This window comes from Meleagris gallopavo, chromosome 1 (genome assembly GCF_905368555.1).
Source record: "Meleagris gallopavo chromosome 1, MGAL_WU_HG_1.1, whole genome shotgun sequence".
NCBI lineage: Eukaryota > Metazoa > Chordata > Aves > Galliformes > Phasianidae > Meleagris > Meleagris gallopavo.
The window spans coordinates 45,199,050-45,217,199 of NC_139404.1; the positions used below are offsets into that span (position 1 = coordinate 45,199,050).

General features: G+C 37.7%; 1 protein-coding gene across 2 annotated transcripts in view; it reads right to left on the bottom strand.

The window, feature by feature from the left end:
• The window catches only part of CDK17 (cyclin dependent kinase 17), a 90,348-nt gene that overhangs the window by 10,691 nt on the left and 61,507 nt on the right, over positions 1 to 18,150 (bottom strand). For both annotated transcript variants that reach the window (XM_085223443.1, XM_085223436.1), the window contains 5 exons: positions 8,861 to 8,986; positions 5,504 to 5,560; positions 3,568 to 3,682; positions 2,949 to 3,043; positions 1,467 to 1,529 (listed from right to left, as the gene is read on the bottom strand). In XM_085223443.1, coding sequence (XP_085079569.1) covers positions 1,467 to 1,529; positions 2,949 to 3,043; positions 3,568 to 3,682; positions 5,504 to 5,560; positions 8,861 to 8,986 — 456 coding nt within the window. The remainder of the gene's footprint in view (positions 1 to 1,466; positions 1,530 to 2,948; positions 3,044 to 3,567; positions 3,683 to 5,503; positions 5,561 to 8,860; positions 8,987 to 18,150) is intronic.

Sequence of the window (18,150 nt, forward strand, 5' to 3'; positions counted from 1 at the left end):
CAGGCTGCCCAGAGAGGTGTTCAAGGCCAGGTTGGATGGGGCCCTGGGCAGCCTGGTCTAGTATTAAATGGGGAGATTGGTGGCCCTGCATGTAGCAGGGGGGTTGGAGATTCATGATCCTTGAGGTCCCTTCCATCCTGGGCCATTCTGTGATTCTATTGTGTTCTAAGCATTTACAGCTACCATAGTTAAGCAGCTGTTTTGGTGCCAAAGGTAGTGACCATATCAATATGGTCTTAGAGCACAGTTTAAACCTCAGGCAAACATGGAAAAACAGTTTTCTCCACTTAGCTCAGATCATCACAAGCAGATTCTACCTGAACTCTTAAATGCACTCCTGTAAGCAGTCAGCTTCCCATTCACAGCTCTTTTTTACTTTTTCTGCTCAAAGCACTACTTCTTACAAGCTTAATTATATTTTATGTTGTCTCTCTGAAGTAGATATAAATTAAATAATTTCCTTTCACAGATTCTCAAAGGAAGCAACAGATTAGGCCAGGAGGATTTTTTTTCTCTAGGAGTATTTAATGTGACAACAGAATACACGCTCTTTTTAATGCACCCCAGAATGCCATTGGCCTTTTTGGCCACGAGGGCACACTGCTGGCTCATGGCCAACCTGTTGTCCACCAGGACACCCAGGTCCCTCTCTGCAGAGCTCCTCTCCAGCAGCTCATCCCCCAGCCTGTATTGGTGCATGCAATTATTCCTCCCTAGGTGTAAGACGCTACACTTGCTTTTGTTGAACCTCATCCGGTTTCTTACTGCCCACTTATCCTCTCTTATCCTGCTCATAAAGCTGTAGTATTAAAAAACATAAACAGATATCCTAGATTTCCAAATGACAAACTGCTTTTAGAAGAGACATTTGAAACTGAGTCAGTCTCACCAGGCCAGATTTGGAACTGAGTCATGGGACGCAGCCACAGCTACAGTTAAAAGTGACCGTCAATTAAATCTTAAATAAAATAATTTGTTTTATTACCAATGGAGAGGAGAATTTATTGTTAAATACAAATTAAAGCATCTTCCTTGTGTTACAGACAGTAACACAGGAATCCAAACCAACGATCATGACTGAGGTCACATTTTCCTTGCTGAGTACACAGACTTTGAGGACCAAAATAAGGACTTACCTCAATGAGTACACAATAATGGAAAGATGTCAATACAGTTATGAATATATTATTTTTAAGAAAATTTTTGTTTTAAATATGTAATGTCAAAGAGGATGAAATCCTATATAAAGTTATATAAATTCTTTTTATTGCTTTAAACACTTAAAGGTTATCAAAAGCAAAAAGAAAGACTCCATTTGATTAAATATAGTTGAGTCAGGTCCAATGGTCGAAAGAAGGGTGGTTTTTTTTTTTGAAAGCTCTAAATCTTACAGCTCCTGATTATTAAGTTATCTGAAATTCTTCAGTCAGAACAGAGAAAGTTGGAAAGCTCACTAGAATACTCACCTTTACATTGTGCATACTCATGATATTACCACAGTCATCCATGTACTGCTTCAGATCCTTGTCCTGTCAAAAGATCATTACTTTTCAATAAAATTATGGACAACAGATTATGTGAGCATTATTTTTTATTACAAGAAATCATTCATCAGAAAACTTGAGTTTTTTGAAGTTCAGTATTTGGTAAAAAACAAAAACAAAAAACAAAACAAAACCAAACCCCAAAAACAAACAAAAAAACAACCAAACCACAGAAGTCTGTACATGGAGAAAACTGTCTTTTCAGAGGGCAAAACCACCCACGCTTTCCATCGAGGTGCATTATTCTAGGCAATGTTACTTGTTATTTCTTTACCTTCCGCCCAATGTGTGCCACAATTTGTATTTTGATGTTTTTTCTTCTTTTAAGTGAAACTGCTACATTCTCCACTTACACTGGAAGTAAATTTTTTTCAATCCTCTTACTATGCTTACATACTGTCAAGAAGTGTTTGGACAAGTCACTCTGAACTCCATCAGGTCTGTGACCACTGCTGTGATCACTGCCCTGGGGAGCCTACATCAGTGCCTGATCATCCTCTGATGAAGAGCCTTTTCCTGACATACAACCTTACTCTCCACTGACTCAGCTCCATGCTGTTTCCTTGGGTCCTGTTGCTGTCACTAGAGAGAGCAGAGCTCAGAGCTGTCCCCTCAACCCACCTTGTGAGGAGCTGTAGGCTGACATAAAGGCCTCCCCTCAGCTCCTCTTCTCTGGGCTGAACAAACCAAGGAACCTAACCTGCTCCCAATATGCACTGCCCTCTAGACCTTTCACCACCTTTCTCCTCCTCTGGAGGCTCTCTAATAGCTTTATGTCCTCCTTATAAGTGTGGTGCCTAAACCTGCACCCAGTACTCGAGGTCTGCCTGGCTGACAGTGCTGTGCCTGGTGCACCCCAGGATGTAGTTGGCCCTTTCGGCTGCCAGGGCACCTGCTGAACCCCCATGTTCAACCAGAGCCCCCATACCCCTTTCTGCAGGGCTGCTCTCCAGCCTTTCATCCCTCACCCTGTAAATGTATTCAGGGTTGCTCCATCCCAGGTACAGAATCTAGCACTTGCTCTCGTTAATCTTCATGAGTTGGTGATTGTCCTACCCTTAAATTTGTCAACATCTCTCTGTATGGCCTCTCTACCCTTGAGTAGTATCATCTGTCTTAAGAGACTAAGACCATTTGCAAAAGTTGTGAAAAAATCCTTGTGAGATAACAGCATAATTATCCTTTAATAGTTACTGAATTTGGTATGAGTTGGTATGAATCAGAACAGTTTCTGCCAATTTACAGCGCTCTGAGAACTGAATACAGCTGTATAATTTTCAGTCTAATAAGTCTATATGCAGGATAAAAACAGTATTAAAAAAAAAAAAAGCTGTGTTTGTGTTACTCAGTATTTTTAAGGAAATAAATGGAATATAAAGCTCACTAGTTGTTTTTAAGGCTTACCAGATATTCGAAAACAAGAGTCAAAGACTTGTCTGTGTGAACAATGTCATGTAACGTAACAATGTTCGCATGCTTCAGGTCTTTTAATAATGACACTGCAAAGAAGAATTTTAAATATAAAGCAAGCTAATACAAAAGATGCAATAAATGCATTTCTAGTAAGTTCACACATATAAGTTAATTTTGCAAAAAAAAAAAAAAGCTATTTTTGAGACTATAATATTCATATGGCATTAATTTAATCCTAGTAAAGGAAATGTACTTAATCAAAATATCACGCACATTTAGGTAAAAAAAAATAATTATTTCCTACACAATACTGTTTGAGCAGAAGCAGTCATTTCATACAATGTATTCAGAATCCCTGAAAATGACAGTATTAGTCTAATTCAGTATAAATTCATCCATTTATAATACTATGCTTGAAAACACAAACATCTCCCATATTGTTTGAAACATTAACTCTTAACATGGCTAAGATTAAAATTTTCCTCATCAAAACAAGTATCAGTTTTTTTAACATCCCATATAGCTGATATATTTCCAAGCACTAACAGTGCTTAATTCAAAAAGAAAGCTGGAAGTATCTGATATTCTAAAGAGCAACAAAAGTTATCACCTTCTCTTATGGCTGTACAAGGTGCTCCCTCTTCGTGTTCCAAGCGAATTTCTTTCAGAGCCACCAGGTTCTCTGTCAATTTACTTCTCCCCTTATAAACTGTTGCATAAGTACCCTACAAAATAGAAAAAGAAGTTGCTTCTTCAGTGAAAGATCAAAAAGAAAAGAAACTTCCCTTTAAGGTTGAAATTGCTTTCATTTGGGCTAAGACTAGCTTTTCCTTTTTTTAAAAAAATTTTTTTTTAATTAGAGGTTAAACTAGAAAAATATTTTGTAAACATCTGAACACACAGAAGACAACAAGGGATGCATATACTTACTAACTCTGAAATTACACAAAGATGTACATCATATACCTACCAAAGAAGTTTGATCAACTTGTATTAAGTTTATTGCTGTTATAACTTATCACAGCCAGAAGTATGAGCCTGCAGCTGTGAGTTCATAGCCAGGAGGGAGCCTGATGTTTTACAGTCTGACAGTGATAGTACAAGGAGTAACGGCCTTAAACTAAAATGCGGTAGGTTCAGATGAGAAATAAGGAAGAAATTCCTTACTCCCAGGGTTGTGAGGCACTGGAACAGAGAAAAGGTTGCATAGAGAAGCTGTGGATGCCCCATCCCTGGAGATGTTCCAAGGCCACATTGAATGGGGCCATAGGCAACCTGTTCTAGTGTCTGATTTAGTGGTTGGCAACCCTATCCAGAGGAGCTGGAACTAGATGGTGTTTAAGATCTCTTCCAGCACAAGCCATTCTATGAGTCTATGATTAAAACTATCCCAGGTATGGCTATACTGTGCTTCAGTTAAGTTTCCAATGGCAGCTGACAAATTCTATCACTATTTTTAGAAAACCATAATTCCTTCTGGTCATTGTTTCTTGTCTTTGCTACGTGTTTTACATGAGAATGTTTTGGGAAGAGAACAAGTCAAAGTTTTGTTTTTGCTGACATCCTGAACATGAAAATCATGAAGCTCATCTTTTTCAGTTTTTGCAGACAATAAAAAACTCAAACACAACAAGAAATTCCAACAAAACAGTGAGTAAGCATAACTAATGTCATGAATTGCAAGAGAAAGAAACAAGTTAGGGAAAGTGCCCTGCATTACCACAGTACATCCTGTACTTTCCATTTGTAACGTGAGTGGGATAAAATGCACAATTAGGACTTGATAGCTACTACTAGATTAATATTTCTCCAAAGCTGGGCAACATTATGCCTAGTGAGGCACCTAATAAGTACTTGAGGAAAAAAAAAAAAAGCATTTGGGAATGAGAACGCTGCAAATGGAGGACTAACTGCAATATTCACACTATGGTTGCTTCTGCAATATTCTGTGTGTCCCATCTGTATCCTTTTTTGATACTACTGGTCACTCTCAAACAGATCCCTCCTGCATCTTATATTTTCTCTGAAAATCACTGGCTGGTTAGAGTAGAAATAGGCCATATTACTGCCCTCCCAAAAGGAAAGGCAAATAAAACTCAGTATTACTTAAATCTTGCCCTTCCCCAACTCAGTGATGTTTTTCCTGCTTTTTTTATTATTATATATGCATAGAACATTTCTGTGATAGTGACGCTGGTACGCAATGTCAAATGTCTGACTTACTGCAAAGAGAAATTGAACAGATATCTCCAAGGTTATAGAGATTTTCAGTTAACATTTATATCAATTTCACATAAATCACTGCTATCAGATCACAGAATCACAAAATGGCTGAGACTGGATGGGACCTCTGGAAGTTATCCGGTCCAACCCCCTTAATCCAAGCAGAGACACCCAGAGGAGATAGCTTAGGACCACATCCAGATGGTTTTTGGAGATCTCCGAAGAAGGGGACTCTCTGGGTACCCTCTGCAAGTGCTCACTCATTTACCCAATAATGAAATGTAAGCAAAGAAGGAGTCATTTCAAAAGAAATCTATACATACCTCTCCAAGTTTTTCTAACTTGATATAGGTTTCCATTTTTCCAAATCCAATTTCCGACTGCAAAGAAAATAAATGAAAATTGACCAAAAAAATAAAAAATGAAAATTTGACACCTTTATTCATTTAATCATCTGTCATTTACATAATTTAATCAACAAACTGAATTTTCTTTCAGAAAAATATCTGACAGTATTACAGCAAACTTCAAGAAATCCAGTTATTTTAAAAATGATTCAGCATATTATGATATAAAAGCATCCCAGTATCCAAGGCTAATATTCAGACCATTAGTCAGTCTACTGCACGTCCTGGAAAAACTACCCTCACTTTACCTACCTGTAAATTGTCCTCACTCTTCTGATCTGATTACTAATGAGTCTATTATACTTAAGGCACAGAAGTTATCTCAATTCCATCCTTTCTCTTGATTAGTATATCCATATGCAGCTGCTTCTTTCAAACTAATTTTCATTATTTATTTTCTCTCTACAAATACATGGAATACACTGAAGATCTCTGCTGCTGGTCTCCTCTTCCATTTTGACCTCTCAAAGCCTTTTCAGTCTAACATTCCACCAGTAAAATCCTTAAACATCATCCCTCCTTGGATAGCTTTTTTTTCCAACAATTTACATTTCATGGCTCATAATTTCAAGTCCTCAAGTATTTTATTTGGATCTATTCACTTTCTTTATTTTTGGTCAAGGACTTACCTCTATAACACATGTCAAGATAGCTTATCTGTCTATGCCTTTGGAAGACAGCCTCAAAGATAATTATTTTCTTTCCATTTAAACCTATTGTTACTCTCATATTTAATAGCCATCTATTAAAGCTCTTTCTATTTAAGACCATTCTCAGTTACTCCGAATTTTTATATTGCTCTTACAACATAAGAATGTTGAAACAGATATAAAACATGACACTTTTAAAACTGATTTACAAAGTGTATGTAGCCTGTAGCATGCCAAAATCCCAAACCCACTGGTTTCATGAGGATTTGCCTTACAGACGAACGAACACACTGTAACACAAAAAAGCCAAGTTTTCTAGCATCACCTCCTCCTTCCACTTCCACACATAATATTTCTTTCTAAGGAAAGATACTCTGGTCCCTGACTGGTTTCAGCAATTATATCCGCAGGTCAGAGAAAGTTGATTTGCTCCTAAAATCCAAAGAATGTTAGAATTCTATGTTATATCACTGTGTGCAACACAAATACTGTTGACTGGACTAAAACTTGACAGCAACATACTACAACGGTGTACTAACAAAAATACCCTGTTCGTTTTCAGAACACGAAAACACGAAGTAAATTTAAGATCTTGTCTACAAATGCTTTTGACGTATCTAAGAGAAAAAATGGGCACATAATTTAGTTAACATGAAAGTACAAAGTAATTCTGGTTTCTTAAATTAGAGTTAAGATTGAACTGTTTTAATGCTGCACAAGGATATTTTAGCATCAAGCTTATTTAGAAGCTTGGTGTGAAGCCTGTTTATCTCAGAATACAAGCAAAGTTGATACTGACAATTCTTACTACTCCAGTGAGATTTTAAATGTACCATTTAATGCAGGAATAATGTTTGCAAAGTGTATTTTGACCTACAGATATATTGTGAAGTGGTATCAGAATTAGAAGATAGGACTCTGAATTGAAAGGAGAAAATAAATGAGACCTTGACTAACCCATTAGTCTTATTACTGCAAGAAAATTGGAAATACAATCTCAAAGCTTGATTTCTTAGAATCTTTAATGCTAGTAATTTCTGAGAAAAAAAAATTTCTCATGTAAAAATCATCTGCTCATCTTGATTTACCCAGAAAAACGGACAGATTCTATTTATGGTCTCTTATTTAAGGAGGTTGGTGCATAAGAGAAGCATCTTTACTGCTGTGAACACAATACTGTACCAGTATACACAAAATAAAATTACTGTAAAAGCTCATTTTTCCAAAGAAATTGACCAGACCTAAAGCATAACAAGTTCTCAATAGTTTTTACTGTTTTCCTATTTTGATACCTGCTAAGCCTTCAAGAGAGATGTACATTTTAAAGCAGCAAATAATATTCATATATTGTAAATACTAGCCTGCTAGCAAGCTTTCAGTGACGATCTCAGAATAATGATTCTAGGTTCTCTCATTATTTCAAAATAACAATGCAGAGAATCCAGCACTGCTGGCAGATTTAACTTGGACCTTCAAGCCCCAAAAATCATTTTCAAAATTCAAAACAAAACAACCTTGTGACAGGAAGTTGATTCCATACACACATCATATTCATTAGAGGGCAGTGTTTTTCTTTCATTCTTCTAGAATGGAAAGAGGAGGGGACTCCAACTGCTCAATGTTAAAAGAGCAACAAAAATAAGATACACAGGGAACTCCCTGAGCCTTCAAATATTACATTCCACCACCAAAAAGACTCTTTTGAAAGGTACTTCAGTACAGTAACGTCTGAGAAGAGAAGATTCTGGAAAATACAATCCCCTATTCAATGCTACATCAGTAAGTAGTTTTAAGCTTGCTACATTACTATTACTTTCAGTGCTTTGATCCAATCATCCCTTCTCTTAGTAATGGTCTTGCAAAAGATAACATGCAGATCAGGGCTTTAGTCTACCACAACAATTATAATAGAATAATGGCTAAAATTGAATGGCCTTTGCAAAAACAAGAAAAAGCTAGTTTTTGGACTATTTCAGGGTCGTGCATATTTAACATTTAACCAGGATTTATGGTATTTTTATCAGTATGTAGGAATCTTCCTTCTGCCGTTCACAAAGAAAGACTTATTATTTGAAATAACCCAATAAAAAGATGTACCTGAAAAGGTAAATATGAATTTATTAATATTCTTATGAATTCATATATACTTCCCAAAAAACATAATCATTTCAACAGCAAATTTGAGAAAAAAAAATTGTTAAAAAATACAGAAAGAAAAGTGAATAGCTGTCTTCACATTATTCTACTTCAGAGCCCTCCTACTCTGTGACAAGACACACAGTGTGGACCTAAGACTAGAGAGGCTCTTGGATCAAATGATCTTTACTGTTCAAAACAGTATAAGGATGTATTATGGGAGTAAAATTTAGCCACAGATTTCAACAGCTCAAGACCCTCACTAGGAAATGACAGGGAAAAGTTTGCAGAAGGGAGAAGGGGAAGAGAATAAAGGAAAGTGTGTTTAAATGGATTTTAAAGGTGCTCAGTACACACCAATTTGCCCTGTCCTTCAGGACATAAAAGTCAAGGTGCAAATGAAGTTGAATTACATTTCTAATACAAGGACATCTGCATTAAATGGAATCTTAAGACCCAGGAGGTCAAGGAGATGCATTACACTTACTAGAGATGCTCTACGAGATCGTCTGCTCATAGGCTGATCAAACGGTGGGCTGTTAATCTGTAACTTTTCAAGATAGCCATCGGGTATCCTGATATCAGCAGGCAGGGACAAACGCTTGTTCAAATCCTGCAGTAAGAAACATTAAAAAGAGAAGTGTCAAGTATAATTCAGGATTTTCCAAAGCATGTTTTTACACTGGTTAGTGTTATCGTTACTATGGCGTTACCGCTTAAAACTGAACTATAAAGCTGAAATGAAATTGTTTTTTAAAACTACACTCTCTTCTAATAATACTTCAAATTGTTTAATAAAAAATCTAACTTATTTTACCAAGAAGAATGAAATACTAAAATGTAATTAACTGCATTGTGGACACATCCATTGACTTTACTAGAATACTTATAAATACCTGGAATGCTGGAAAATGAGAATTTAAAGAGTAGTTAACACATTTATTTTGATATTACAATTACAGTAACGAGATACCGCCACAATTCAAACTACATTACTTTCTCTGATTACTGAAGGTTATAAACTTCTAGATTCTAATGACAACCCCATTCTGTTCCCCTTGGCCTTGGCCATGTGTTTCTACTCGTGTCTTTGCAGCAGCTTTGAACTATTTCAGCATGCTAAATCATTGAGAAACTATCTCACACAAAGTGCATAGCTTCCTGCCAACTTTGTGCTCAAAAAAGGTTCAGTGTAAGGTCAGACAAGCTCACAGCCTGAACAGAGGGCAAAGGAGGCAGCAGGGCAATCCCAGGAAGCCAGCAGCTAAATTGGCTTAGGCTGCCAAAGAACTGGATCATCAGACTTCTCAGGTCTTGAGATCTGAGTAGACAACTTACTAAGCTTTCAGCATTGGCTCTGCATTTGATCCACGTCTACATATGATCTGTATGTGTACCTGGAACAAGAGCTGAGTAAAAAATGTAATTTAAAATATATTAAAGAAAAATTTATTTTGCAATTAACTGAATTTCAGGCCAGACAGAAGTGCTAACTCACAACCCCTTTAACCTCCAAAGTGATTGACCTATGTGTGCTATTTCACTACAGCCATCGCATACAGACAAGTTTTTGGACAGCTGTCAAGAAAGGTTTAACTTCTGGCATTTGACCCTCTTATTTTCCTTTCACTCCTCATACCTGCTTCAGCATAGAGCACAAAGTCTCTGTTAGCTTCTGCTTTGTTGCTCAACAGTAGCCTCTCTGCAAAACTGGAAAATTCAGTGTCTGCATTTTGTACTCTGTACAAAATTTTCAAATTGGAACCACAGCATCCAAACAAAAGGAGTACTGTTCACAGAATGGTAGCTTCGACCAACATTTTGAAGATCAATTAAAAGAAAACAAAAAGAACCCTCACTTCTGGCAGCTTACCGTTTCTTTACTAATTTTCAACTTTGGCATTTCAAAAATGTTAAAATATTGGCAATGTTAAAAGTGCCTATGTGGTTTTGGGAATAGTGGAGGAACTAATTAATTATAATGAGAGCAAGCTGTAATCCTTCAGTAAAACTGTGTTTTCCACTAAAGAACTTTCCTTCTTTTCGATGAGGTCTGCTATTATTTTTGTAACAGGCAACTCAAATTCAGTAGTACTAGAGTCATCTGAAGAGAGAACTGCCCTACTCCTCTGTTTCAGAGGGTTTCAAATTATTAAAAATTAAAAAAAAAAAAATTAACAAAAAAGCATTTCACCCTAATATTCATTGTATTCTTCAGAAAATTCAGGTAGCTCATCAAAACAGATGAGCACAAAGGAAAAAACTGGATCATCTCACTGTACTGGGAACCTTTGCAACTGCTGGAACAGACAGGGAAGCCAAGAAGAGGACCAGTATCAGCTTCTACTCCACCTTCTTATGATTCCAGATCAAACTGTGGGACAATGTCCTAATTTTCTTTTTCCCGTTGCTGAGGAACACATACTGAAACAGAAATTCCAAGCCAAGAGACGGAAAGAACACTGTGTTGTTTTTAATGTAATTTGCTGAAAACAGTAGATATCATCATTATCCTGTATGCCCCACAGCAAAATAGCTCTATCCTACTCCTAGCTATTATCGCTACAACAATCTGCTGCAGTGTTCTTATTACTGTTCTTGTAGTACTTATTTGATAATAAGAATTTTAATAGCATCTGTTTATCGGAGTACTCAAATTATAGGCCACAATTCAAAGGCCTTGTGGAATACCAAACTGACTGTACCCCAGAGCTCTCAGTCTGTATCTTCGCCCACAGCGCCCATCTTTGAGGTAACAGAAGTGGTGCTTCATAGCTAGATCCACAGCCCTGAAGAAGCATTTCAAGCATACAAAGTTGGTCAGTACGTGGGAAGAACAAAGCCAAGGTATCCTTAAGCTCTGACAATAACTTGAAAAATACGCCCCTACTGTACACAAGGCCTGCTGTCAATAAACACATACTTTTCCAAATGGAGAGGAAGGGAAAGGAAACAAATCTAAGGTTCTTTGTAGCTCTTACAAATTTGTCAGTTTGGAGTTCAGCCACTATAAAAACTGGAGACAACATTTTAAGTACCAGAAAATATTATAATGGCAGCTAGCACTTACATATAAGCATTCTCCCTTCATAGTTTGTAAAGTTCCAGCAGTGGCACTACTGCAATAAGTAACTGCAAAACTCCCCATGACTTACTCCAGAGATCCCATGTGACATCCTCAGCTCTCAACTGACCTTAAGCTGCAACCTTGTGCTTTGTGCTCCACAGTGCGTAACACAAATATTGTTTTGAATATAAGGACTTAATGATGTAAAGGCCAAAACTTGATCCAGTTAGCAAAAAACCCCTAATCAACAACAATCTACAGCCCCCTGTGAGCTTCTTTAAAAAACATTAACAGAACCTTATGGAAACAGCAGAGAGAAGATTTCTTCAGGAGTAAGGTATCAGTTTTTTTAAACATCATTTCAGCGCTTCTGATACATAGCTTTAAAACTCTCTTCCCCCCCCCAGTTTACTATTTTTTGCTAGAGGCGTAACATTTTGGCATATCATATATATAAAAAAAAAAAAAAACAACAAAAAAAACCAACAACAACAAAAACCCCCTATCTGTTCTCCTTAAATTTGCAGAGCTGAAGAAAGTCTCTTTTCTACATGGAAACATAATGACTTCACGGAAACTACAGCAGGCACTTTACAGATATTTTCCCTCTAATGATCTGCACTGCGCTTCTATTTGTTATACACGTATTTGGCTGTGTTGAAATGCCTACTAAGCCACAACATTTTTTTAAACCTTATATTAAAATCGTTACCTACCACAGTCAGAAGCCTTTTATGGCACCAATGTCTGAAAGATCATATATATAGTTCGACAGAGAAAGTCTTTTCAGCATTGTAATTATCCTTTACTTAACTACCTAATATAGACAAAATTAAAGAAAGTCACTTAGATTGCAAACCCAGATGGCTGAAAGGAATTAATGCATTTTGTCTGCCTGTGTCACCTTAATCTTCCCACTTTTTGTAATAATTGAAGCAATCACCTCATTAGGGAAAAAAAAAAGCTATGATAATTAAATGCTGCAGTGCAACATGAAGTGGGATCCATCAGATGTGCAAATAAGCACGTTTCCTACTGGCTAAGTAGCAAAGCTGAAAACTGAAATTTATCATTTCGATACAGCTAAAAAACTCACTTAGGAGATGCTAAAAAGAAGTCCAAGAGCAACCCTACCAGTCAAGTGCAGGCCTTTATAGCTCACAGACAAGGATGAGATGTAAAGGCAACTTGCTGGCTGCCAGCAAGACATGCCTGCTGCCCTGGGCCGGATGTGTGTCGGCCACACACTCACCGCCCACACCAGCAGGATGGAGAGAAAACAGAAGGAAGGTGAGCAGACTTGTGAATCGCGGGTCCACCGCTTTAATAAGGGAAGCAAAAGCTGTGCGCACAAACAAAATGAAAGAACTAATTCATTTGCTGCTGTCTACCAGCAGGCAGATGTCCAGCCACTTCCTGGAAAGCTGGGCCTCAGCTTACCCAGTGGCTGCTGGAGAGCAAAAGACAAACACCGTGACCACAAACGTCTCCTTTCCTCCTCCTCTTCCCCACCATTTTTCTCAGAGCACAATGTAAACAGCACAAAAAATCCCCACAGCCAGCTGTCCCACCATGCCCTATCCCAGCTCTCACTCACCCAGCGCTGACTTGCTATAAGGGGCAGCATGGGGAATTGAGATAGTCCTGACATTGTGCCAGCAGGGCTCAGCACCTGCCCCAAACCCACAGGGACTATCGCCTCCATGTCAGCCAGTGGCACAGCTACTGTGCAGCTCCACAGATAGGGGCTGCTGTGATGGAAGCGGCCTCCACTCACCCCAGCACACCCACAAGGCAGCATTATGTACCAGGCGGAGAGCTGCTGAGGGAAGGCAGCCTGTTCCTCTCTCATGGGGCTGTACGTAACAGGGCGGCCAAAGCTCGAGCCTCAGTGTGTGAAGGCTGTGCATTACACACAGTCGCCATCTTCACTCCCTCATGCCACTCCTGCAGCTGTGCCCAGACGTGCCCATTAACAGCCCTAACTGTTACTTCAGCTGCAGACAAACCTGCCCTCTCCAGCTGGGCTGCTTGCTGTCATTTTGGTACGATGCCAGGCTGCACCCGTGGAACGCAAGCAACAGTAGGAAATGGTGATTTTTAAGAATTTCTAATTCTCTTAAATGTTTATGGAATTCCATGAAGCAATAAAAAGGACACTTTTCAGAAAGAGGACTTTGTCCAGACTAATTTCAGTGGCTAACTGAACTTAATGACATGTTAGCATTTCTCAGAAGAGGAAAAAAACCCTAAAACACAAAGACTATGACCAAAAAAACCTTTTAAAATGGAAATTATCAGCAGGCTGTTAAATATGTAGGCTGTTACAAGATCCTGCCACAATGCCGTTTAAAGTATTAATAAGGAAGTGTAAAATTAATTGCAGGATTATTTTCCCAACATTAATTTTTGATTCTTAAGACATTTAAACTTGTCTGTTTAGCACTCTAATACTGGTATCCCTCTAAGAATATTTTAAATTTGTTTCATTTTTAAGGTAGGAAACTAGAATGACTCCCTATCTTATGTACATTTACGTACCTCCGCAGCTATGCAGGGGAATCTACATGCATTCCTTTGTAACTCCAGCAAGTGAAGGACTACCAGAATGCAAAACATTTGCTTTCAGGGAAAACAAAGTGTTTCAAATTATCTTCTAGAAAACTAAAATGATAGCATTTACCTGTATGCACATCTGATTTATGAAAAAGCTGTTGACAATCTGTATATTTTCTAGTTTAATTTTTTTAAAATTGTATCTTTAGGGTCAACTTGCAACAGTATAAATCAGAATGGAGTAAAAATACAACTGCTAAATGTTCTAATGCCTAAAGTAAACTGTATGCTACTAGTGAGCTATTTTTTGATCCATCTTCAGAATATATTCTGGAGAACACATTCAAGCATCAGTTGCTTTGCTACCTTAACCAAAATGCTAATGGCGTTTCCCCTTCCCTCTATATTTTAAAAACACATTTTCTATCCTCATGTACAATGCTTATTTCTCAGTCTTGCTTTATTGCTGGCTTACTACTTTTATAATTTGCCTGAAATGTGAAATATATTTGTTCTACTCTGTGTGATGGGAGATAAACATGTAAGTACTCGTGACATTAGTATTACTGTGTTGTCTACAGAGATAAACTACCCCAACTTGTGCTTATCTTTACTATTTCCAGCACTAGATAAATCAAATGCTCTGAGAAGAGCTACACTGTGTGGAGCCTTTTCTTGAGTCTGGCTAGTACTCAACTACATTATGTCTTATGACTTACACAGCACATTCAGACATTAAAGATGAAAATTTAGCACAAAATAGAATACCAAGAATCAAACCCAACCAAACAGAAGGTTGGAAGAACTTGTTGAGGTATTCGTAAGTTCAATTCTCACTGCAGTGTAGAGTATCTTAGCTGGAAAACCAGAAAAAACAGAGACCTTTACCATTCATGGTTGTGCCAATTTGTAGACTGTTTCTAGCAACAAGAATTCTTTTCCAAATTTTTCAGACTACAAATGCTGCCAATCTTTCAACTTCTGGACTGCTTCCTTCAGGCTGATACTCTGCTCACAACAGCAGTGAGAGAAAAGAGATTTGGCCTTCTGCCAGTGAAGTAGAAAGAAGTGGGGAAAAAAAAAGGCAGTCCTATATTATCAAGAAGTAGGTCAAAAAAGCCAGAAGCAAAACCTATGATATGTTGTCTGACCATCCTCAGTTATTTCTTAAATACTTCATTTAGACAATCTAACAGCCAACTATCTCCAGAACTGATATTCCACTGCCTGTGGCCACACGTTCCTTGGAGAACAGGCTCAAAGCTAATGACACAGCAATGTGGTTTGAGCAACTCACCTGGCAGAAAACTACTACCCCTTTCAAACAACATGAGTCATTACCTGCTGATTCAAGTTAAAGAGCCAAGACAAGAAGGAAGTTAGCTCTGTCAGGAATAGCTGGTCAGCCTAATACTGCCAAGCTGCACCATTATATGAAGACCCTTATTGGTTTGGTTCTTCAGCTCAATCTTGATAGTTAAATTTCCAGAACACAATTACTATATTCTAACAAACAACAAGCTCCCAACTCCCCCAAAGATTTTAGCTTATCTTTCAGGAGTTGATACTGCTAAATAATTAACATTACTGAAAAAATATAATTCGTCTTCTGAGTCTACAGACATCATTCTGATATCCCAAACAATCTACTACAGATCAAACAAGTACAATCTGCTCTCGTGTAAGCACCAGTTTGAATTAGCCCTCTCATTGCTTTTAGCAAGCAATAGCAAGACGTGTCAGCTGCAACCACAAGATGTTTACTAATAAGTCACAGTGCTTTTTTAATTTTTTTTCTAGGGAATGCTTAACGAAATCTAAAATGCTACATCATATAATCCTCTATGCAACACAATTCAGCTTCAAGCTTACTATGAAAAAAACCTACTTTATACAGTACATTTTCCTTGCAGATTTTAAACAAAATTGTGTATGGTATACTACATGCTACGCAAAGCAAACAAGTCGAAACACATTTGCTTATGCCTATGAGAATGTAAACATGCTACACCACTTCAGTTTTGAATACCATGTAGATTTTTTTCCCCCCTGAATGCTGCTTTATCAAATTTCAGCGCCTTTTTTTTTTTTTTTTTCCCAAATGACAGCACAGTTAAGCCAACTTTATCCTGTACAGTATTATGACATACTACAAGACTGCTAGAGGCAAAAGCAAATGGAAAAAACCAGCCTCTAATCACAGAATATATTTGTACAGATTTTTCTCATTTGGTGACAGCGCTGCAGACTTAAGAGACTGGCAAGGTCCTGAAGCAATACACTGGCATACACAACCACCAAAAAAACTGACATCATTCATGCAGCATGCTATTTTCTCAACTTTATAAATAATTACTCAATTACTATAACCAGAGCCACTCTTCTAACAGCTGACATGAGTTTTCCTACTAGGTATATAAATCCTAATTACTTATCTTTTTTCTTTTAAATTATTTTTTTAATATTATGTACTGTGAGTTGATGACAGCTTACTAAGATTTCTTTTTCCAATTATTCATAACCTCACATAAAAGATGGCTTTGCACATCTTTAGTGCTTAAGAGAATTAAGAGTGCAACTTTCTAAATATACCATAATACAAACAATTGTCTCAATATACCACCATTTATCGTGGGGCTAATAGAGACAGCAAACATAAGGACAAAAGATTTAACTGCTCTGTACATTCTGAAAGTATGCAGAAACAGGCTATTGTTTCTGTTCTAGTTCCACAGCATATTGAGAGCAAAAATTCTTCTAACAAACTGTAAAACTTTTTTTTTTTAAAAGGACTACTCAAAAAATGTACAAGTAGCTGGACAAGTATCTGACTCTCAGTCTCAAAAAATCCTGAATGCAAAAACATGGACTACATAGCAATGCACAGGTGCAACTGCAATGCAGAAAGTGTGTTTTTTCTCTCTCCTGCAGCATTTTGCACTTGAATACTATGTTCTTCCTTTACATTTGAATGCTATTACTGATAAATATTTTTCCTCTAAAAACATTAAGCAAGGAATCAATTTCTACGCTGTTAAATTTGAGGAAAGGGTCAAAGTATCCTTTCTTCTGTTAGAATCAGTAGCAAAAATAGAACCTTAAGATCCATTTATAAAGGAACACTGCTATTTCTCACTCCACAAATCTGCAGTTTTCAGCCAGTCTACTGAAATTCAACACAATTCAAATTCAGCACAATTCATTTATCCCTGGAAGGGAAGACCTCTCCTACGAGGAGAGACTGAGAGAGCTGGGGTTCTTCAGCCTGGAGAAGAGAAGGCTCTGAGGTGACCTGATGGCAGCCTTTCAGTATCTAAAGGGGAGCTACAGGAAAGAAGGGACAGACTCTTTAGCAGGGTCTGTGGAGACAGAACAAGAGGAAACGATTCATGCTCAGGGAGGGTAGATTTAGATATAAGGTAAAAATCTTTTACGGTGTGGATGGTGAGGCACTGGAACAGGCTGTCCAGTTATGTGGTCGATGCCTCATCCCTGGAGACCTTCAAGGTGAGGCTGGATAAGGCCCTGGGCAACCTGATCTGATTGTGGATGTACCTGTTTATTGCAGGGGTGTTGGACTAGATGGCCTTCAGAGATCTCGTCCAACTCTAAGGATTCTATTATTCTAAGAAAGCATTCAGAAATGATGTAAGAAATGAAATTAATCAGTCAATTAAATAACAAAAGATTTTTCTTTATTTTCCTCAGATCAAGAACTCAAAATATTCTCAGGAATATCATCGTATCAGGAAGCCCACATGCAGCTGCATACTCAGAATACCAATGACCACAGACATTTCTTAGTCCCTCCCTCCACTCCCAGCATAACAAAATTTATCAGTTTTTATGGTGGGCTGCTAGGCAAAAATGAACATACAATTGTAATCAATGAAATATCAGTATTACTAAAAAGGCAAAGATTTAACCTCTATTTTGGGACTGGGGGTCACAGTTTCCCAGCACATCTATTTTCATCAATCAACAGAGCAAGGACTTCACTGCCAGTTCAAGAAAGTTATCACCAACCTCCACAGCAGCTACAGCCACTGAAATAAAAATATGTAATGAATTTTCCAAGACCAGAAACCAGAAGTGCTAGCAGCTAGTTTTGCTTTTATTTCCTTCAGTGCAGTGAAATCTTATACACATTTTTC